The 21,043-nt window shown below is 42.9% G+C and overlaps 1 protein-coding gene across 3 annotated transcripts in view; it reads left to right on the plus strand.

Moving 5' to 3' along the window:
- LOC112255867 (neuronal acetylcholine receptor subunit alpha-3-like) overlaps nt 1-20,382 on the plus strand; it is a gene marked incomplete at its 3' end in the record, with an annotated part of 36,556 nt that extends 16,174 nt beyond the window's left edge. For all 3 annotated transcript variants that reach the window (XM_042316381.1, XM_042316380.1, XM_042316379.1), the window contains 7 exon segments: nt 4,437-4,576; nt 8,385-8,429; nt 13,892-14,001; nt 16,819-17,026; nt 17,294-17,524; nt 18,792-19,018; nt 20,244-20,382. In XM_042316381.1, the coding sequence (XP_042172315.1) occupies nt 4,437-4,576; nt 8,385-8,429; nt 13,892-14,001; nt 16,819-17,026; nt 17,294-17,524; nt 18,792-19,018; nt 20,244-20,382 (1,100 nt within the window).
- Nucleotides 20,383-21,043: the final 661 nt, after the last annotated feature.

Genomic DNA, 21,043 nt, shown 5'->3' on the forward strand with positions numbered 1-21,043 from the left:
TTATAGATATTTATATTAAAGTACAAGTCCCCCCAATTCTCTCTCTCTACAGTAGATATATATTATAGATATTTATATTAAAGTACAAGTCCCCCCTCTCTCTCTCTCTCTCTCTCTGTACAGTAGATATATATTATAGATATTTATATTAAAGTACAAGTCCCCCCCTCTCTCTCTCTCTCTCTCTCTGTACAGTAGATATATATTATAGATATTTATATTAAAGTACAAGTCCCCCCCCCTCTCTCTCTCTCTCTCTCTCTCTCTGTACAGTAGATATATATTATAGATATTTATATTATATCTCTGTATAGATATTTAGATATATTAAGTACAAGTCCCCCCCCCCTCTCTCCCTCTCTCTCTCTCTCTCTCCTACTCTCTCTCTCTCTCTCTCTCTACCTAGATATATATTCTCTCTCTCTCTCCTACTCTCCCTCTGTACAGTCAGATATCATATTATAGATATTTAATTAAAGGCTTTTCTCTCTCTCTCTCTCTCTCTGTACAGTAGATATATATTATAGATATTTATATTTACAAGTCCCCCACCCCCCCCCTCTCTCTCTCTCTCTCTCTCTGTACAGTAGATATATATTATAGATATTTATATACAAGTCCCCCCCCCTCTCTCTCTCTCTCTCTCTCTCTGTACAGTAGATATATATTATAGATATTTATATTAAAGTACAAGTACCCAAGTCCCCCCCTCTCTCTCTCTCCCCCTGTACTACTCTCTCTCTCTCTCTCTCTCTCTCTCTGTGTACAGTAGATATATATTATTGATATTTATATTAAAGGACAGCCGTGTGAGTGAAGCTAAGTGTGGATTAAATAAATTACTGATTTACTGATTTGAAATCCAAGATCTCACATTTTCTTTAGTAAAAACTAAAAACCTTTTTGTATAATTCTCTCGTTTACAACATCCATTTATTTTATTAATGCTCACATTTGAAAATACAAACATTTGAATTGCTTCTATGCGCAAATAATTGTTGGTATTGCTAGGGCATTGTGGACGGTGTTTATGGTTAATGGTTGTAAGCATTTGCCACTGCATCCAAAAGTTCAAAGTTCAAATCCAATGATAGAAAGTTGTTTTTGATAGTTTAGTCTCAACCTTTACCTTAACCACTCAGAGTTTATACCTAACCCTTAATAAATTGGAGTTCATTCCTGACCCCTAACCCTAAACACTTTGACATTTGAACTTTGGAACAACTGTACTATAGATCCTGTTCCTGTGAGTATGGCTGCAGTCTGGTAGAGAATGACCAGACTGTTACTGAGGGATAGAGGAGAGGACAGGAAACACACACACACAGACACACAAAGAGAGACACACACACACACACACGCACACACACACACACACACACAAAGAGAGACACACACACACACACACGCACACACACACACACACACACACACACACACACACAGAGTTAGAGGCTTGAGAAGAGGACAGAACATGATGTACTGTCTAGGAGTGTTTCCCCTTCCATGTCTCTCAACCCTACTGCTCCCCATGAGTGTGTGTGTGTGTGTGTGTGTGTGTGTGTGTGTGTGTGTGTGTGTGTGTGTGTGTGTGTGTGTGTGTGTGTGTGTGTGTGTGTGTGTGTGTGTGTGTGCAGCCCTCCAGAGGAATGTTAGAGGCTGGCGGGCCATCTTCTTTAAAAATGTGTGTGTCTTTCTGTGTGCGTGTCTTTCTGTGTGTGTGTGTGTGTGTGTGTGGCCCTCCAGAGGAACGTTAGAGACTGGCGGGCCATCTTCTTAAGACATGTGTGTGTCTTTCTGTGCTTGTGTGTGTCTTTCTGTGCTTGTGTGTGTCTTTCTGTGTGTGTGTGTGTGTGTGTCTTTCTGTGTGTGTCTTTCTGTGTGCTTGTGTGTGTGTGTGTGCATGTGTGTGTGTGTGTGTGTGTGTGTGTGTCTTTCTGTGCTTGTGTGTGTGTGTAGCCCAGTCCATTTTCCGTATAGCTGGAATTGTTGAGCTGCCGTTGACGATGGTAGTGAGAGAGAGAGGTTATTATCAATGACCTTTGAACTGTCCACGTCCATGTTTGGAACTCTTAAAATGTCTGCCGCAACCCATGTTACATTGGTGCTGAGATCCAGAGGAACATGCTAAAAGCTTTAGAGACCTCTCTCTCGATCTCTCTTTCCCCCCCACCCCCCTCTCTCTCTATCTCTCAATCTCTCTAAACCCCCACCCCCTCTCTCGATCTCTCTCTTTCCCTCTCTACACCCCGCTCTCTCTCTCTCTCTCTCTCTATCTCTCGATCTCTCTTTCCCTCTCCCCCTGCTCTCTCTCTCTCTCTCTCTCTGTCTCTCTCTGTCTATCTCTCTCTGTCTCTGTCTATCTCTCTCTCGATCTCTCTGTCTATCTCTCTCTCGCTCTATCTCTCTCTCAATCTCTCTTCTCCCCCCTCTCTCTGTCCGGCCTTTTTCTCTCTGTCTCTCTCTCTAAATCCATCCTGCCCTCTGTCTCTGTCACAGACCCATGTCATATATTGGTGTACGATGGCTCAGCATTGGATAGCTGCTGTTTTATGGACTATTTTGTGTGTTCTTCTCATCTTTACTCCACACAGCGATGCTTACAAAACTCTAGATCATCTTTACTCCACACAGCGATGCTTACAAAACTCTAGATCATCTTTACTCCACACAGCGATGCTTACAAAACTCTAGATCATCTTTACTCCACTCAGCGATGCTTACAAAACTCTAGATCGTCTTTACTCCACACAGCGATGCTTACAAAACTCTAGATCATCTTTACTCCACACAGCGATGCTTACAAAACTCTAGATCATCTTTACTCCACACAGCGATGCTTACAAAACTCTAGATCATCTTTACTCCACACAGCGATGCTTACAAAACTCTAGATCATCTTTACTCCACTCAGCGATGCTTACAAAACTCTAGATCATCTTTACTCCACACAGCGATGCTTACAAAACTCTAGATCATCTTTACTCCACACAGCGATGCTTACAAAACTCTAGATCATCTTTACTCCACTCAGCGATGCTTACAAAACTCTAGATCATCTTTACTCCACTCAGCGATGCTTACAAAACTCTAGATCATCTTTACTCCACTCAGCGATGCTTACAAAACTCTAGATCATCTTTACTCCACTCAGCGATGCTTACAAAACTCTAGATCATCTTTACTCCACTCAGCGATGCTTACAAAACTCTAGATCATCTTTACTCCACTCAGCGATGCTTACAAAACTCTAGATCATCTTTACTCCACACAGCGATGCTTACAAAACTCTAGATCATCTTTACTCCACACAGCGATGCTTACAAAACTCTAGATCATCTTTACTCCACTCAGCGATGCTTACAAAACTCTAGATCGTCTTTACTCCACACAGCGATGCTTACAAAACTCTAGATCGTCTTTACTCCACACAGCGATGCTTACAAAATTCTCACTCACTCTCCATTTGGCAAATCTAACCATAAGTCCAACCTCCTGATTCCTGCTTACAAGCAAAAACTCAAACAGGAAGTTCCAGTGACGCGCTCAAGAAGGAAGTGGTCCGATGAACGGTTGCTAAGCTACAGGACTGTTTCGCTAGCACAGACTGGAACATGTTGAGGAGTAATACCACATCAGTCATCAAATGTATTAATACATTTAATAAGTGCATCGATGTCATCCCCACAGTGACCGTACGTACATTTCCCATCCAGAAACCATGGATTACAGGCAACATCCACACTGAGCTAAAGGCCTGAGCTGCCGCTTTCAAGGAGCTTGACACTAATCCAGACACTTATAAGAAATCACTCTACAACCTCCGCTGAGCCGTCAAACAGAGAAAATGTCAATACAGGACTAAGATCGAATCCTACTACTACGCCGGCTCTGATGCTCGTCGGATGCAAAAGAGAAACCAAGCCGTGAGCTGCCCTGTTGCGAGAGCCTGCCAAATTCCTTCCATGCTCGTTTCGAAGTGAGCAACACTGAACCATGCATGAGAACACCAGCTGTTCTGGATGACTGTGTGATCATGCTCTCTGTAGCCGATGTGAGTAAGATCTTTAAATAGGTTAACATTCACATTCCTCTCTCTGTGTCTCTGTTAGTGACACAGTCTGATTCTGGGTTCAGCTGCTATGTTGGTAAACTTGACCACATACAATCAAAGGATCAACAGTGAGTGAAGTGAATTGTAATTTTTCCGTTTTAACAGCAGGTGACACCAAGACATAGAAACAGGAAAAGGGTCTGTATACTGATTCTTTTGATTTTCTTTCTCTCTCTTCAACCCCTCCCCCTCTCCTTCTCCATTTCTTTCCAACCCCCCCTTTCCCTCTCCCCTCCCCTCCCCTCCCACTCTCCTCTCCTCTCCCCCTCCTTCTCTCCCTCTCTCCTCCATTTCTTTCCTACCCCCTCTCTCCTCCCTCCAGACTGCTTCTCCTCTAAAGGGGAGGACAGGTTGTTCAGGAGGCTGTTCCGGAGGTACAACCAGTTTATCAGGCCGGTGGAGAACGTCTCAGACCCCGTCACCGTGGAGTTTGAGGTTTCCATGTCACAGCTCGTAAAAGTGGTAAGTCACACACACACACAGATGTACACACACAGGCACGCATGCACACACAAATACACACAAACAAGAGTGAATGCACACACGTACCTGAGCATACACACAGAAACACACCATGTACCGTGCACAAATACACACACACACACACACCCACATTCCATTAGCTTTTCTCTGATGAATGAGAGTAATGTGGTCAGAATCTAATCTCACTAAAAGTGCCCACTCAGCTGACTGTGTGTGTGTGTGTGTGTGTGTGTGTGTGTGTGTGTGTGTGTGTGTGTGTGTGTGTGTGTGTGTGTGTGTGTGTGTGTGTGTGTGTGTGTGTGTGTGTGTGTGTGTTGGTGTGTGTTGGTGTGTGTGTGTGTGTGTGTGTACCTGCACTCATCTGCTCTGTGAATAATGCCCCTGCTTTAGTCAGATTAGATTTCTCTCACGTAAAGAACAGAATAGAGGAAAAATTCCACCTTGGGAAGATAACAAAGGCATGGTTCAAAGTGAATGAAACAATCAGGTTATAAACCTATTGTCAGGGTAAAGCTTGGATTAAGACCAATATGCATTTGGGCAGTTTACTGCTATGACGATTAGGAATGAGTGACACATCAGCACTGTCAGCAGGTGATCTTAGGTCCATATGTGTGTGTGCCTGTGTGTGTGTGTGCCTGTGTGTGTGCCTGTGTGTGTGTGTGTGTGTGTGTGTGTGTGTGTGTGTGTGTGTGTGTGTGTGTGTGTGTGAGGTCAGATGAGTCAGTGTATTAATAAGGGTTGAGGGGAACAGGGTCATTGACTTCCACCTGAATACTACTACTGCAGCTGTCAGCCATTCAGGCCTGTTAGTCGGTTATTTACATTTTTTTAATGAAACCGTTATTTAACTAGGCAAGTCAGTTCAGAACAAATTGTTGTTTACAATCACGGCCTACACCGGCCAAACATGGACGACTCTGTATGGGACTCCCAATGACGGCCTACACCGGCCAAACCTGGACGACGCTGTATGGGACTCCCAATGACGGCCTACACCGGCCAAACATGGACGACGCTGTATGGGACTCCCAATGACGGCCTACACCGACCAAACCTGGACGACGCTGTATGGGACTCCCAATGACGGCCTACACCGGCCAAACATGGACGACGCTGTATGGGACTCCCAATGACGGCCTACACCGGCCAAACCTGGACGACGCTGTATGGGACTCCCAATGACGGCCTACACCGGCCAAACATGGACGACGCTGTATGGGACTCCCAATGACGGCCTACACCGGCCAAACATGGACGACGCTGTATGGGACTCCCAATGACGGCCTACACCGGCCAAACATGGACGACTCTGTATGGGACTCCCAATGACGGCCTACACCGGCCAAACATGGACGACTCTGTATGGGACTCCCAATGACGGCCTACACCGGCCAAACATGGACGACTCTGTATGGGACTCCCAATGACGGCCTACACTGACCAAACATGGACGACTCTGTATGGGACTCCCAATGACGGCCTACACCGGCCAAACATGGACGACTCTGTATGGGACTCCCAATGACGGCCTACACCGGCCAAACATGGACGACTCTGTATGGGACTCCCAATGACGGCCTACACCGGCCAAACATGGACGACTCTGTATGGGACTCCCAATGACGGCCTACACCGGCCAAACATGGACGACTCTGTATGGGACTCCCAATGACGGCCTACACCGGCCAAACATGGACGACTCTGTATGGGACTCCCAATGACGGCCTACACCGACCAAACATGGACGACTCTGTATGGGACTCCCAATGACGGCCTACACCGGCCAAACATGGACGACTCTGTATGGGACTCCCAATGACGGCCTACACCGGCCAAACATGGACGACGCTGTATGGGACTCCCAATGACGGCCTACACCGACCAAACATGGACGACTCTGTATGGGACTCCCAATGACGGCCTACACCGGCCAAACATGGACGACGCTGTATGGGACTCCCAATGACGGCCTACACCGACCAAACATGGACGACTCTGTATGGGACTCCCAATGACGGCCTACACCGGCCAAACATGGACGACGCTGTATGGGACTCCCAATGACGGCCTACACCGGCCAAACATGGACGACTCTGTATGGGACTCCCAATGACGGCCTACACCGGCCAAACATGGACGACTCTGTATGGGACTCCCAATGACGGCCTACACCGGCCAAACATGGACGACTCTGTATGGGACTCCCAATGACGGCCTACACCGACCAAACATGGACGACTCTGTATGGGACTCCCAATGACGGCCTACACCGGCCAAACATGGACGACTCTGTATGGGACTCCCAATGACGGCCTACACCGGCCAAACATGGACGACGCTGTATGGGACTCCCAATGACGGCCTACACCGACCAAACATGGACGACTCTGTATGGGACTCCCAATGACGGCCTACACCGGCCAAACATGGACGACGCTGTATGGGACTCCCAATGACGGCCTACACCGGCCAAACATGGACGACTCTGTATGGGACTCCCAATGACGGCCTACACCGGCCAAACATGGACGACGCTGTATGGGACTCCCAATGACGGCCTACACCGGCCAAACATGGACGACTCTGTATGGGACTCCCAATGACGGCCGGTTGTGATACAGCCTGGTAGTCATTCTATCATGTCAGTCAAACCAAGCCTTATGAATGGGAGGGAAAGGATAAGAGATAGGGGCTCAAATCCATTCTAATTCTACCCCAGTTACAATTCTAATTCTACCCCAGTTATAATTCTAATTCTACCCCAGTTACAATTCTAATTCTACCCCAGTTACAATTCTAATTCTACCCCAGTTACAATTCTAATTCTACCCCAGTTACAATTCTAATTCTACCCCAGTTACAATTCTAATTCTACCCATATATAGGGAATATTTAGTTAAGTAGTGCACTATATAGGGAATAGGTAGTTAAGTGGTGCACTATATAGGGAGTAGGTAGTTAAGTAGTGCACTATATAGGGAATAGGTAGTTAAGTAGTGCACTATATAGGGAATAGGTAGTTAAGTAGTTCACTATATAGGGAATAGGTAGTTAAGTAGTGCACTATATAGGGAATAGGTAGTTAAGTAGTTCACTATATAGGGAATAGGTAGTTAAGTAGTGCACTATATAGGGAGTAGGCAGTTAAGTAGTGCACTATATAGGGAGTAGGTAGTTATGAAGTGCTCTATGTAGGGAATAGGTAGTTAAGTAGTGCTCTATATAGGGAATAGGTAGTTAAGCAGTGCTCTATGTAGGGAATAGGTAGTTAAGTAGTGCACTATATAGGGAATAGGTAGTTATGAAGTGCTCTATGTAGGGAATAGGTAGTTATGAAGTGCTCTATGAGGGGAATAGGTAGTTATGAAGTGCTCTATGTAGGGAGTAGGTAGTTATGAAGTGCTCTATGTAGGGAATAGGTAGTTATGAAGTGCTCTATGTAGGGAATAGGTAGTTATGAAGTGCTCTATGTAGGGAATAGGTAGTTATGAAGTGCTCTATGTAGGGAATAGGTAGTTATGAAGTGCTCTATGTAGGGAATAGGTAGTTATGAAGTGCTCTATGTAGGGAATAGGTAGTTATGAAGTGCTCTATGTAGGGAATAGGGACGCAGCTGAGTTTTTCAGTTAGAGGTGACATTTAATAAGATTACTCCCGCTGTTTTGACTGGTTATCTGACTGCGGTGGCTGTGTATGGCACAAATAGGAATAGTACACACACAGTCATTGCACAAACACACACACACTGCCGTAGGCTAACCTATGGTCTGTTTCTTGTCTGTAGGATGAAGTGAATCAGATCATGGAGACAAATCTGTGGCTGAGACACGTAAGTACACACACACACACACACACACACACACACACACACACACACACACACACAACAATGATCTTATTGATGACTAATATGTTCCCTCAGAGGTCTATTAGAGGATGGGGTGAGGCAGGGATGGGGTGAGGCAGGGATGGGGTGAGGCAGGGATGGGGTGAGGCAGGGAGGGGGTGAGGCAGGGATGGGGTGAGGCAGGGATGGGGTGAGGCAGGGATGGGGTGAGGCAGGGAGGGGGTGAGGCAGGGATGGGGTGAGGCAGGGATGGGAGGGAGCCGTCTGATTTTGTTCATGTCAAACATCAATATGAATGTAGGACCCTTGCTTCCACTGTGTGTGTACGTGTCTGCGTTCATGCGTGTGTGTGTGTGTGTGTGTGCCTTTGAGATAGTGTGTCCCTATGTGTAGAGACATTCATCCAGTCCATAATCAATATGCTTCACTGTGGCCATGCTACACTGAACAGAGCCTCTGGAGGATCTATGGCCCCCTGTCATGAACTACTGACCTCTAGATAGCCAGGTGACTTCTCTGGAACTACATGAACTACTGACCTCTAGAGAGCTAGGTGACTTCTCTGGAACTACATGAACTACTGACCTCTAGAGAGCTAGGTGACTTCTCTGGAACTACTGACCTCTAGATAGCCAGGTGCCTTCTCTGGAACTACTGACCTCTAGATAGCCAGGTGACTTCTCTGGAACTACTGACCTCTAGATAGCCAGGTGACTTCTCTGGAACTACTGACCTCTAGATAGCCAGGTGACTTCTCTGGACCTACATGAACTACTGACCTCTAGATAGCTAGGTGACTTCTCTGGAACTACATGAACTACTGACCTCTAGAGAGCTAGGTGACTTCTCTGGAACTACTGACTTCTAGAGAGCTCGGTGACTTCTCTGGAACTACTGACCTCTAGAGAGCTAGGTGATCTTCTCTGGAACTACATGAACTACTGACCTCTAGATAGCTAGGTGACTTCTCTGGAACTACATGAACTACTGACCTCTAGAGAGCTAGGTGACTTCTCTGGAACTACTGACTTCTAGAGAGCTCGGTGACTTCTCTGGAACTACTGACCTCTAGAGAGCTAGGTGATCTTCTCTGGAACTACATGAACTACTGACCTCTAGAGAGCTAGGTGACTTCTCTGGAACTACTGACCTCTAGATAGCCAGGTGACTTCTCTGGAACTACTGACCTCTAGATAGCCAGGTGACTTCTCTGGACCTACATGAACTACGGACCTCTAGATAGCTAGGTGACTTCTCTGGAACTACATGAACTACTGACCTCTAGAGAGCTAGGTGACTTCTCTGGAACTACTGACCTCTAGATAGCTAGGTGACGTCTCTGGAACTACATGACCTACTGACCTCTAGAGAGCCTCTCTCCCTTCTCTAGCTCTTTCCATCTGTCTCTGGGTGATATACCCATCCTAACCTTGACTATACCGGTACTGGCCGAAACACTATAATATAAATCTCTCTCTCTCTCTCTCTCTCTCTCTCTCTCTCTCTCTCTCTCTCTCTCTCTCTCTCTCTCTCTCTCTCTCTCTCTCTCTCTCTCTCTCTCATCAGTCAATCATGCATGTTAAAGCTCTTACAGAGAGTAACATACACTCCCAGTACTTCAGTACACACATGTCAACACTTTAAACTGTGTATACCTGTCCAAAATGGTACATTTTTGTTTTCAATTCGGGCATCATTTCAATATTTAACTCTCTGTCAGACATACACTGAGAGTACAAAACATTAGGAACACCTGCTCTTTCCATGACAAACTGACCAGGTGAATCCAGGTGAAAGCTATGTTCCCTTATTGATGTCACTTGTTAAATCTACTTCAATCAGTGTAGATGAAGGGGAGGAGACGGGTTAAAGAAGGATGTTTAAGCATTGAGACAATTGAGACATGGATTGTGTATGTGTGCCATTCAGAGGGTGAATGGGTAAGACAACAGATTTAAGTGTGTGAATGGGGTATGGTAGTAGGTGCCAGGTGCACCAGTTTGAGTGTGTCAAGAACTACAACTCTGCTGGGTTTTTCACACTCAACAATTTCCTGTGTGTATCAAGAATGGTCCACCACCCAAAGGACATCCAGCCAACTTGACACAACTGTGGGAAGCGTTGGAGTCAACATGGGCCAGCATCCCTGTGGAACGCTTTCAACATTTTGTAGAGTCCATGCCCAGATGAATTGAGGCTTTTCTGAGGGCAACTCATTATTAGGAAGGTGTTTTTAATACTCTGTACACAATTATTTACTCAGGACTCATTTGAAATAAATATGTATTGTAGAAATGTGAAATGACTTCTGTCTCTTTCATGATAATATTATGAGTTGAAAGAGAAAGTCAAACTAACATAGTGCCTAACAACTAAAGATTTTAAGAAACATTGATTCACACGTCATTTGTGGCTTATCTTTGCAATAGCAGCTGTGAATTTAGTAATTGAAGCTTAGAAGCTTGTTTAGTATTCAAAGATCCATCATATTAACACAATCCCCTTTCAGATCGTGACGTGACTAACAAACCTCAGCGCTCTCATAGGAACCAAATGGGAAAGCTAGCCTAGCATGAAGCTACATGTCTGACAAACCTCAGCGCTCTCATAGGAACCAAATGGGAAAGCTAGCCTAGCATGAAGCTACATGTCTGACAAACCTCAGCGCTCTCATAGGAACCAAATGGGAAAGCTAGCCTAGCATGAAGCTACATGTCTGACAAACCTCAGCGCTCTCATAGGAACCAAATGGGAAAGCTGGCCTAGCATGAAGCTACATGTCTGACAAACCTCAGCGCTCTCATAGGAACCAAATGGGAAAGCTAGCCTAGCATGAAGCTACATGTCTGACAAATGTTAGCGCTCTCATAGGAACCAAATGGGAAACTAGCCTAGCATGAAGCTACATGTCTGACAAATGTTAGCGCTCTCATAGGAACCAAATGGGAAAGCTAGCCTAGCATGACGTTACATGGCTGACAAACATTAGCGCTCTCATAGGTAACAAAAGTGAACATAAGCATAGCATGAAACAGGAAATGAAATATGCCCCCCATTATTACAGCTGCTTACTTCCACATGTTAATAAGATAATCAATTGTGTGTGTGTGTGTGTGTGTTTGCTTGTGTGTGTGTGTGTGTGTGTGTGTGTGTGTGTGTGTGTGTGTGTGTGTGTGTGTGTGTGTGTGTGTGTGTGTGTGTGTGTGTGTGTGTGTGTGTGTGTGTGTGTGTGTGTGTGTGTGTGTTTGCTTGTGTGTGGGTGTGTGTGTTTGCTTGTGTGTGGGTGTGGGTGTGTGTGTGTGTGTTACCAGGCAAGCAGCTTTGAAGAACATTTTTATACCGTAAGACCTGTAGTTATTTGATTGAAGAGCCAATCAAAGGCATTCATGGTGATTGAATACTATTCAGTAGGCTACACTTGATGTAAATTCTTAAAAGTCTAAGCTAACACATGGAATTGTTTTAAGATGGTCATACTACGGATCATTTCAGTTTTTGATTTGGAATTTTAGGACCTTTTTTAGCGATATAAAATATATATTTGATAAAGTATTGAATTTGGCTTTTATTACTAAAGTCTATAGAAACACGTTGAATAACACATTCAGAAATGTTTTTAAAAGACCGTCAACAAATATATCCTTATAGAAACAAGGTTTTGAAGTGTCTTTCCTAAATCTAGGAGATATTAGAACGCTCAGGAAATGTTTATATTATATATATATATATATATATATATATATATATATTATTTTGCACACATATTTAACCTTTTTTTGGGGTACAGGTAACCTTCAGATGAGTCCCGTGACATTAGACCAGAACGGAGGATATCATGTTAGTGTTAATGAGTCTATTTCCATAGAGACTTTCATAGAGACTCATAGATTGTAGGTCAAACCGTTCGGAAGCGACAGACGTCTTTGTGAGAAGACTGATTTTTGGGATGTCTCATGGTCTGACAAACCGCTCTAGCTCTACAGTGCAGCATCGGTGGATCCAATGCAAAAAGACAAATATCTCGAATATCTCTATCAGAATGATATCTCTAATATCTATATCAGAAGGATATCTCGAATATCTCTATCAGAATGATATCTCTAATATCTATATCAGAACGATATCTCTAATATCTCTATCAGAAGGATATCTCTAATATCTCTATCAGAAGAATGTCTCTAATATCTCTATCAGAAGGATGTCTCTAATATCTATATCAGAAGGAAATCTCTAATATATATATCAGAAGGATATCTCTAATATCTATATCAGAAGGATATCTCTAATATCTATATCAGAAGGATACCTCTAATATCTATATCAGAAGGAAATCTCTAATATATATATCAGAAGGATATTTCTAATATTTATATCAGAAGGATATCTCTATATCAGAATGATATCTCTATCTATATCAGAAGGATATCTCTATCTATATCAAAACAATATCTCTATCTATATCAGAACGATATCTCTAATGTCTATATCAGAACAATATCTCTAATATCTATATCAGAAGGATATCTCTATCTATATCAGAATGATATCTCTAACGTCTATATTTTTTTATCTTTTTTACCTTTATTTAACCAGGCAAGTCAGTTAAGAACAAATTCTTATTTTCAATGACGGGAACAGTGGGGTAACTGCCTGTTCAGGGGCAGAAAGACAGATTTGTACCTTGTCAGCCCGGGGGTTTGAACTCGCAACCTTCCGGTTACTAGTCCAACGCTCTAACCACTAGGCTACCCTGCCGCCCCGATATCAGAACGATATCTCTAATGTCTATATCAGGACGATATCACTAATGTCTACATCAGGACGATATCTCTAATGTCTATATCAGGACAATATCTCTAATGTCTATATCAGGACGATATCTCTAATATCTCTAATATATATATCAGAAGGATATCTCTAATGTCTATATCAGGACGATATCTCTAATATCTCTAATATATATATCAGAAGGATATCTCTAATGTCTATATCAGGACGATATCTCTAATATCTCTAATATATATATCAGAAGGATATCTCTTGCTTAAACCAACAGATTTTGATGAAGAACTTTTTAAAAGCTATTATTTATATTGACGCACCGGTGCATCAATAGACTGTAGGCGGTTAAAGGAAGAAATTAATACAAAATATGGTTAAGTTTCAGTTCAAGATCATTCGGAAAAATCCACGAGGGGGTGTGTTTGATAAAGTAATCAAGTCTGTGTGTATGTGTGTATGTGTGTGTGTGTGTGTGTGTGTGTGTGTGTGTGTGTGTGTGTGTTTCTCTGTGTGTATGTCTGTGTGTGTGTGTGTGTGTGTGTGTGTGTGTGTGTGTGTGTGTGCATATTTGTGCGTGTGTATCTTGCTATCTTCCTTTCTTCTTAAGGTGACTCCCTAACACACACACACATACACTCATTCATGCTGTGTTTGTGTTTCAGATCTGGAACGACTACAAACTAAGCTGGGCCCCAGTAGAGTTTGATGGGATTGAGTTCATCAGAGTTCCATCCAACAAGATATGGAGACCTGACATAGTGCTTTATAACAAGTGAGTCCAGACATAGTGCTTTATAACAACCTGACATAGTGCTCTATAACAACCTGACATAGTACTCTATAACAACATGACATAGGGCTCTATAACAACCTGACATATTACTCTATAACAACCTGACATTGTACTCTATAACAACCTAACATAGTACTCTATAACAACATGACATAGTGCTCTATAACAACCTGACATTGTACTCTATAACAACCTAACATAGTACTCTATAACAACATAACATAGTGCTCTATAACAACCTGACATTGTACTCTATAACAACCTGACATAGTGCTCTATAACAACATGACATAGTGCTCTCTAACAACCTGGCATAGTGCTCTCTAACAACCTGACATAGTGCTCTATAACAACATGACACAGTGCTCTATAACAACCTGACATTGTACTCTATAACAACCTGACATAGTGCTCTATAACAACATTACATAGTGCTCTATAACAACCTGACATTGTACTCTATAACAACCTGACATTGTACTCTATAACAACCTAACATAGTACTCTATAACAACATGACATAGTGCTCTCTAACAACCTGACATAGTGCTCTCTAACAACCTGGCATAGTGCTCGATAACAACATAGACATAGTGCATAGTGCTCTATAACAACCTGGCATAGTGCTCTATAACAACCTGACATAGTGCTCTATAACAACCTGACATAGTGCTCTCTAACAACCTGGCATAGTGTTGTATAACAACATGACATAGTGCTCTGTAACAACCTGACATAGTGCTCTATAACAACCTGACATAGTGCTCTCTAACAACCTGGCATAGTGTTGTATAACAACATGACATAGTACTCTGTAACAACCTGACATAGTGCTCTATAACAACATGACATAGTGCTCTATAACAACCTGACATAGTGCTCTATAACAACCTGGCATAGTGCTGTATAACAACATGACATAGTGCTCTATAACAACATGACATAGTGCTGTATAACAACCTGACATAGTACTCTATAACAACCTGACATAGTGCTGTATAACAAGTGAGTCGTGACTTCGTGTTTTATAACAAGTGATTTTGCCATGTCACTTAGCAGATATTTTTTTCTGTGAGAGCAGGCATTTTTAGTATGTGTATGAGATCAATGTGGATATTGAACCGACAAACTTGGTGTTGCTCTTATCAACTGAGACACACAGGACCTAGTACTAAAGTAGGTACTGAACTGTTTGTGAAGAGAGATTTTAAAGACATTTATACAAGCTATTTCCATTTTCTATGGGTTTAATTTTCGATGAATTTCATATCCTTATTATTTTATTTTGCAATTTTTTGCAATTCCAATATACAATGCAAAATAATAACATGAAAATGCCCTTATCACAAAGGAAAGCTCTTCTCATAGTGTAACAACAATATCCTCCTCACTTCCCTTGTTTCTTTCTTTCTGATCCTCTCACCTTCCCCAGTCTCTATGGGGGTGCCACAGGGTTCAATTCTCGGGCCGACTCTTTTCTCTGTATATATCAATTGCTCTTGCTGCGGGCGATTCCCTGATCCACCTCTACGCAGACGACACCATTCTGTATAACTCTGGCCCTTCCTTGGACACTGTGCTATCTAAACCTCCAAACGAGCTTCAATGCCGTACAACACTCCTTCCGTGGCCTCCAACTGCTCTTAAACCTTAGTAAAACCAAATGCATGCTTTTCAACCGTTCGCTGCCTGCCCCCGCCCGCCCGACTAGCATCACCACCCTGGATGGTTCCGACCTAGAATATGTGGACATCTATAAGTACCTAGGTGTCTGGCTAGACTGTAAACTTTCCTTCCAGACTCATATCAAACATCTCCTATCTAAAATAAAATCTAGAGTTGGCTTTCTATTTCGCAACAAAGCCTCCTTCACTCACGCCGCCAAACTTACCCTAGTAAAACTGACTATCCTACCGATCCTTGACTTCGGCGATGTCATCTACAAAATAGCTTCCAATACTCTACTCAGCAAACTGGATGCAGTTTATCACAGCGCCATCCGTTTTGTTACTAAAGCACCTTATACCACCCACCACTGCGACCTGTATGCTCTAGTCGGCTGGCCCTCGCTACATATTCGTTGCCAGACCCACTGGCTCCAGGTCATCTACAAGTCCATGCTAGGTAAAGCTCTGCCTTATCTCAGTTCACTGGTCACGATGGCAACACCCACCCATAGCACGCGCTCCAGCAGGTGTATCTCACTGATCATCCCTAAAGCCAACACCTCATTTGGCCGCCTTTCGTTCCAGTTCTCTGCTGCCTGTTACTGGAACGAATTGCAAAAATCTCTGAAGTTGGAGACTTTTATCTCCCTCACCAACTTCCAACATCTGCTATCTGAGCAGCTAACCGATCGCTGCAGCTCTACATAGCGCATTGGTAAATAGCCCACCCAATTTACCTACCTCATCCCCATACTGTTTTTATTTATTTACTTTTCTGCTCTTTTGCACACCAGTATCTCTACCTGCACATGACGATCTGATCATTTATCACTCCAGTGTTAATCTGCTAAATTGTAATTATTCGCCTACCTCCTCATGCCTTTTGCACACAATGTATATAGACTCTTTCTTTTTTTTCTCTACTGTGTTATTGACTTGTTTATTGTTTACTCCATGTGTAACTCTGTGTTGTTGTCTGTTCACACTGCTATGCTTTATCTTGGCCAGGTCGCAGTTGTAAATGAGAACTTGTTCTCAACTAGCCTACCTGGTTAAATAAAGGTGAAATAATATAAATCTCCCTCTTCCTCGCTCTCCAACACAACTCTTTCCTCTGTCTCCACTTCAGTGCTGTGGGAGACTTCCTGGTTGAAGATAAGACCAAAGCTCTGTTGAAGTTTGACGGTACAGTCACCTGGGTTCCCCCTGCCATCTTTAAGTCCTCCTGCCCCATGGACATCACCTACTTCCCCTTTGACTACCAGAACTGCTCCATGAAGTTTGGCTCCTGGACCTACGACAAGGCCAAGATCGACCTGGTGCTCATTGGGTCAAAGGTTAGAAAAATATTTGCACATCCATTTTCTGATACAGCATTTTGTGGTATGGAGCTATAAAGGAATTATGGGTAGTGTTCAAATCTTTGTTGTTTTTTTACCCCTTTTTCTCCCCAATTTTGTGGTATCCTATTGGTAGTTACAGTCTTGTCCAGTGTTCAAGTCTTTTAATCTAAATCTCAGTTACTGAATACCAAGATGAATGCATGTTTATGAAATAACTACTCAGAATCAAGCCCTCAATAAACCCGGTGTCACCTACCTCAGGTCAACCTCAAAGACTTCTGGGAGAGCGGCGAGTGGGAGATCATCGATGCTCCGGGCTACAAGCACGACATCAAGTACAACTGTTGCGAGGAGATCTACCCAGACATCACCTACTCCTTCTACATCAGACGCCTGCCTCTCTTCTACACCATCAACCTCATCATCCCCTGTCTCCTCATCTCTTTTTTAACAGTCCTGGTCTTCTACCTGCCCTCCGACTGCGGAGAGAAGGTACGGTGCCTGCAGGAAGTGTCCACACCCCTTGGACTTTACCACATCTTGTTGTGTTGACTGTGTTGAACATCTTTGTGGTCATGTATGTTGTCATGTTGTTGTGTTACAATCTATTTTCCATTATCTATCTCCAGTACAACAAACCAGCATTCTGCAGTCAAAGAAATTAAACTAATTACAAATTATGAATTGCTACAAATTATAAAATGAAGATCTTGTAGAAATTGTCCTTAAAAAAATTACACATTTTGTACTTATTTGAACAGTTTTTCATTTTTTATTAATCATTAATATTTGTCGAATTCTCTTTTGACTTTGACAATAAAAAATAACTTCCTGTCAAAGTCAGTGACAAGGAGATCTCAATGAAATGCGTTTGAATTCCAGGTTGAAACACAACAAAATGTGGAAAAAGTCCAAGGGGGATGAATACTTCCTATAGGCACTGTAATAATGTTAAAGCATGTTGCTATAGTAATGAAGTAGGGTCCGCCCACTCAAATCCACCAACACAGGGTCATGTGTCGGAGAAACTGAGTGTGCAGACCCTACTTCACATGACCTACTGTAAGTTGCTATCGATAAAAGTGTCTGCTACATGAGATATGTTATATGTTACATTATTATATAAAACTACTCGTTTTATTATATTATATTCAATCAATAAGGCACGAGGGGGTGTGGTATATGGCCAATATACCACGGCTAAGGGCTGTGCTATATTGGCCATATACAACAAACCCCCGAGGTGCCTTATTGCTATTATGAACTGGTTATCAATGTAATTAGAGCAGTAAAATAAATGTTTTGTCATACCCGTGGTATACGGTGTGATATATATACCACGGCTGTCAGCCAATCAGAAATTAGGGCTCAAACCACCCAGTTTATAATTATTATTATAGTTATATTATTATTATTTTTTAATCTGCCTAGCACCCAGTAAATAAGGGATGAGTTCTGTAATCGGGCTCTGCAGTCAATTTGTTGTGTGTTCAGAATGAGCCACCATGTGAAATATTGGACAATGTTAGCTTCAGTGGGATTGGTGTGAATGCTCGGACTAAATCAACCAACGTTGGTTCTGGGTGATGATGGTGTTGGTGGAATTGTGTGTGTGGTGTACATGCAATGGAATTAAATAATAATTGCTTCCTCCTAGGTAATAAACAACACATGCTGGGCCTCTTACAGCGTTCATCTCTATCTCTCTCTCTCTCTCTCTCTCTCTCTCGCTCTCTCCTCCCTCTCACCCACCCAACAGGTGACCCTCTGTATCTCTGTCCTCCTCTCCCTCACTGTGTTCCTTCTGGTGATCACTGAGACCATCCCGTCCACCTCCCTGGTCATCCCCCTCATCGGGGAGTACCTCCTCTTCACTATGATCTTCGTCACTCTCTCCATCGTCATTACCGTGTTCGTCTTGAACGTACACTATCGTACACCAATGACCCACACCATGCCGGGCTGGGTCAGGTCCGTCTTCCTCAGGTAAGAGAGAGAATTAGCTCAACTCTTAGACCAACGCGTAGCTCAACTGTCAGCTCAACTCTTAGACCAACTCTCAGCTCAACTCCCAACTGTTCGATCAACTGTTAGACCAACTGTTATCTCAACTCTTAGACCAACTGTTAGACCAACTGTTAGACCAACTCTTAGACCAACTGTTAGACCAACTCTTAGCTCAACTCTTAGACTAACTGTTAGACCAACTGTTAGACCAACTGTTAGACCAAATGTTATCTCAACTCTTAGACCAACTGTTAGCTCAACTGTTAGCTCAACTCTTAGACCAACTGTTAGACCAACTGTTAACTCAACTCTCAGCTCAACTCCCAACTCTTAGACCAACTGTTAACCCAACTCTCAGCTCAACTCTCAGCTCTTAGACCAACTCACAGCCCGACTCTTAGACCAATTGTTAGATCAACTGTTAGACCAACTCTTAGCTCAACTCCCATCTCTTAGCCCAACACTTAGCCCAACACTTAGCCCAACTCCCAACTCTTAGACCAATTCTAAGCCCAACTCTTAGCCCAACTCTCAGCCCAACTCTCAGACCAAGTCTCAGCCCAACTCTTAGACCAACCCAATATTAGGAAGGTGTTCTTAGTGTTTTGTATCAGTGTAGATTCTAATTTATTTTGTTTTCTGTGTTTGTTGTTCTTCAGTGTACTACCTATACAATACAATACTATACAATACAATACCTACACAATACAATACTATACAATAAAATACACTACAATACCAATACTATTTAATGCATTACTATAGAATTCAATACCTATACAATACAATGCTATAGAATACAATACCAATACCAATACCAATATAATACAATAATATACACTACTACTATGCAATGCAATGCAATACAATACAATACTATACAATGAAATACAGTACTATACAATACAATGCCAATGCAATACAATGCCTATACAATACTATACAATGCACTAATATACTATACACTACTATACACTACTATACAATACTATACCATGATACTATACAATACTATAGAAAAAATACAATACTATACAATGCAATACTATACTATACACTACTATACACTACTATACAATACTATACAATATGATAATATACAATACTATAGAAAACAATACAATACTATACAATACTATAATATACATATAATGATTCTATTTACAATACACTGAAGTACTGTTAATTGTTCTGTGTCCATCAGGGTGCTACCAAGAGTCATGCTGATGAGACGGCCCATAGACCAGGACGGCAAGGCCCTCTGTTCAGACAGCGGGGAGGAGAGAGGAGGAGGAGGAGGTGGAGGAGGGAAAGGAGGAAAGAAGAGGAAGAATAGTCTGACGGTGGGTTGGTGGGCGGGCGGTTGGTTTTTGGGTGGGTTGGTTGGTTGGCTGGTTAGCTGATTGGTTGGCTGGTGGGTTGGTTGCTTGGTGGATGGGTGAGTTGGCGGGTTGGTTGGTGGGTGGGTTGGTTGGTTGGCTGGTGGGTTGGTTGCTTGGTGGATGGGTGAGTTGGCGGGTTGGTTGGTGGGTGGGTTGGTTGGTTGGCTGATTGGTTGGCTGATTGGTTGGTTGGTTGGTTGGTTGGTTGGTTGGTTGGTTGGTTAGCTGGCTGGTTGGCATATTGGGTGGTTGGTGGGTGTCTGGTTTGTTGGCTGGCGGGTGGGTGGTTGGGTTGGTGGGTTGGCTGGTTGGTTTGGTGTTGGGAGGGAGGGAGGGATTGACGAATTGATCAATAGATAATTGAATGGTTTAATTCCTTCAAGTATCAATGTTCCTTTTTGTTGTTCCACCTAGTCCCTGATGTATTCCCATAATGGTAGAGGTTAACATGTGGGGGAGATTAATACACTGAGTAAATCTTTAGCCTCTGGATTAGGGTTGCAAATATCTGGGGACTTTCCTGGAGTCAGGATCAAATAAGCAGGACATGCAGGAATCCTTCAACTGGGAATTCTAGAAACCTTATGAATTATATTATATTCGACTCTATTCTATTCTACTC

The sequence above is a fragment of the Oncorhynchus tshawytscha genome, unplaced genomic scaffold (genome assembly GCF_018296145.1).
Source record: "Oncorhynchus tshawytscha isolate Ot180627B unplaced genomic scaffold, Otsh_v2.0 Un_contig_3182_pilon_pilon, whole genome shotgun sequence".
Lineage (NCBI taxonomy): Eukaryota > Metazoa > Chordata > Actinopteri > Salmoniformes > Salmonidae > Oncorhynchus > Oncorhynchus tshawytscha.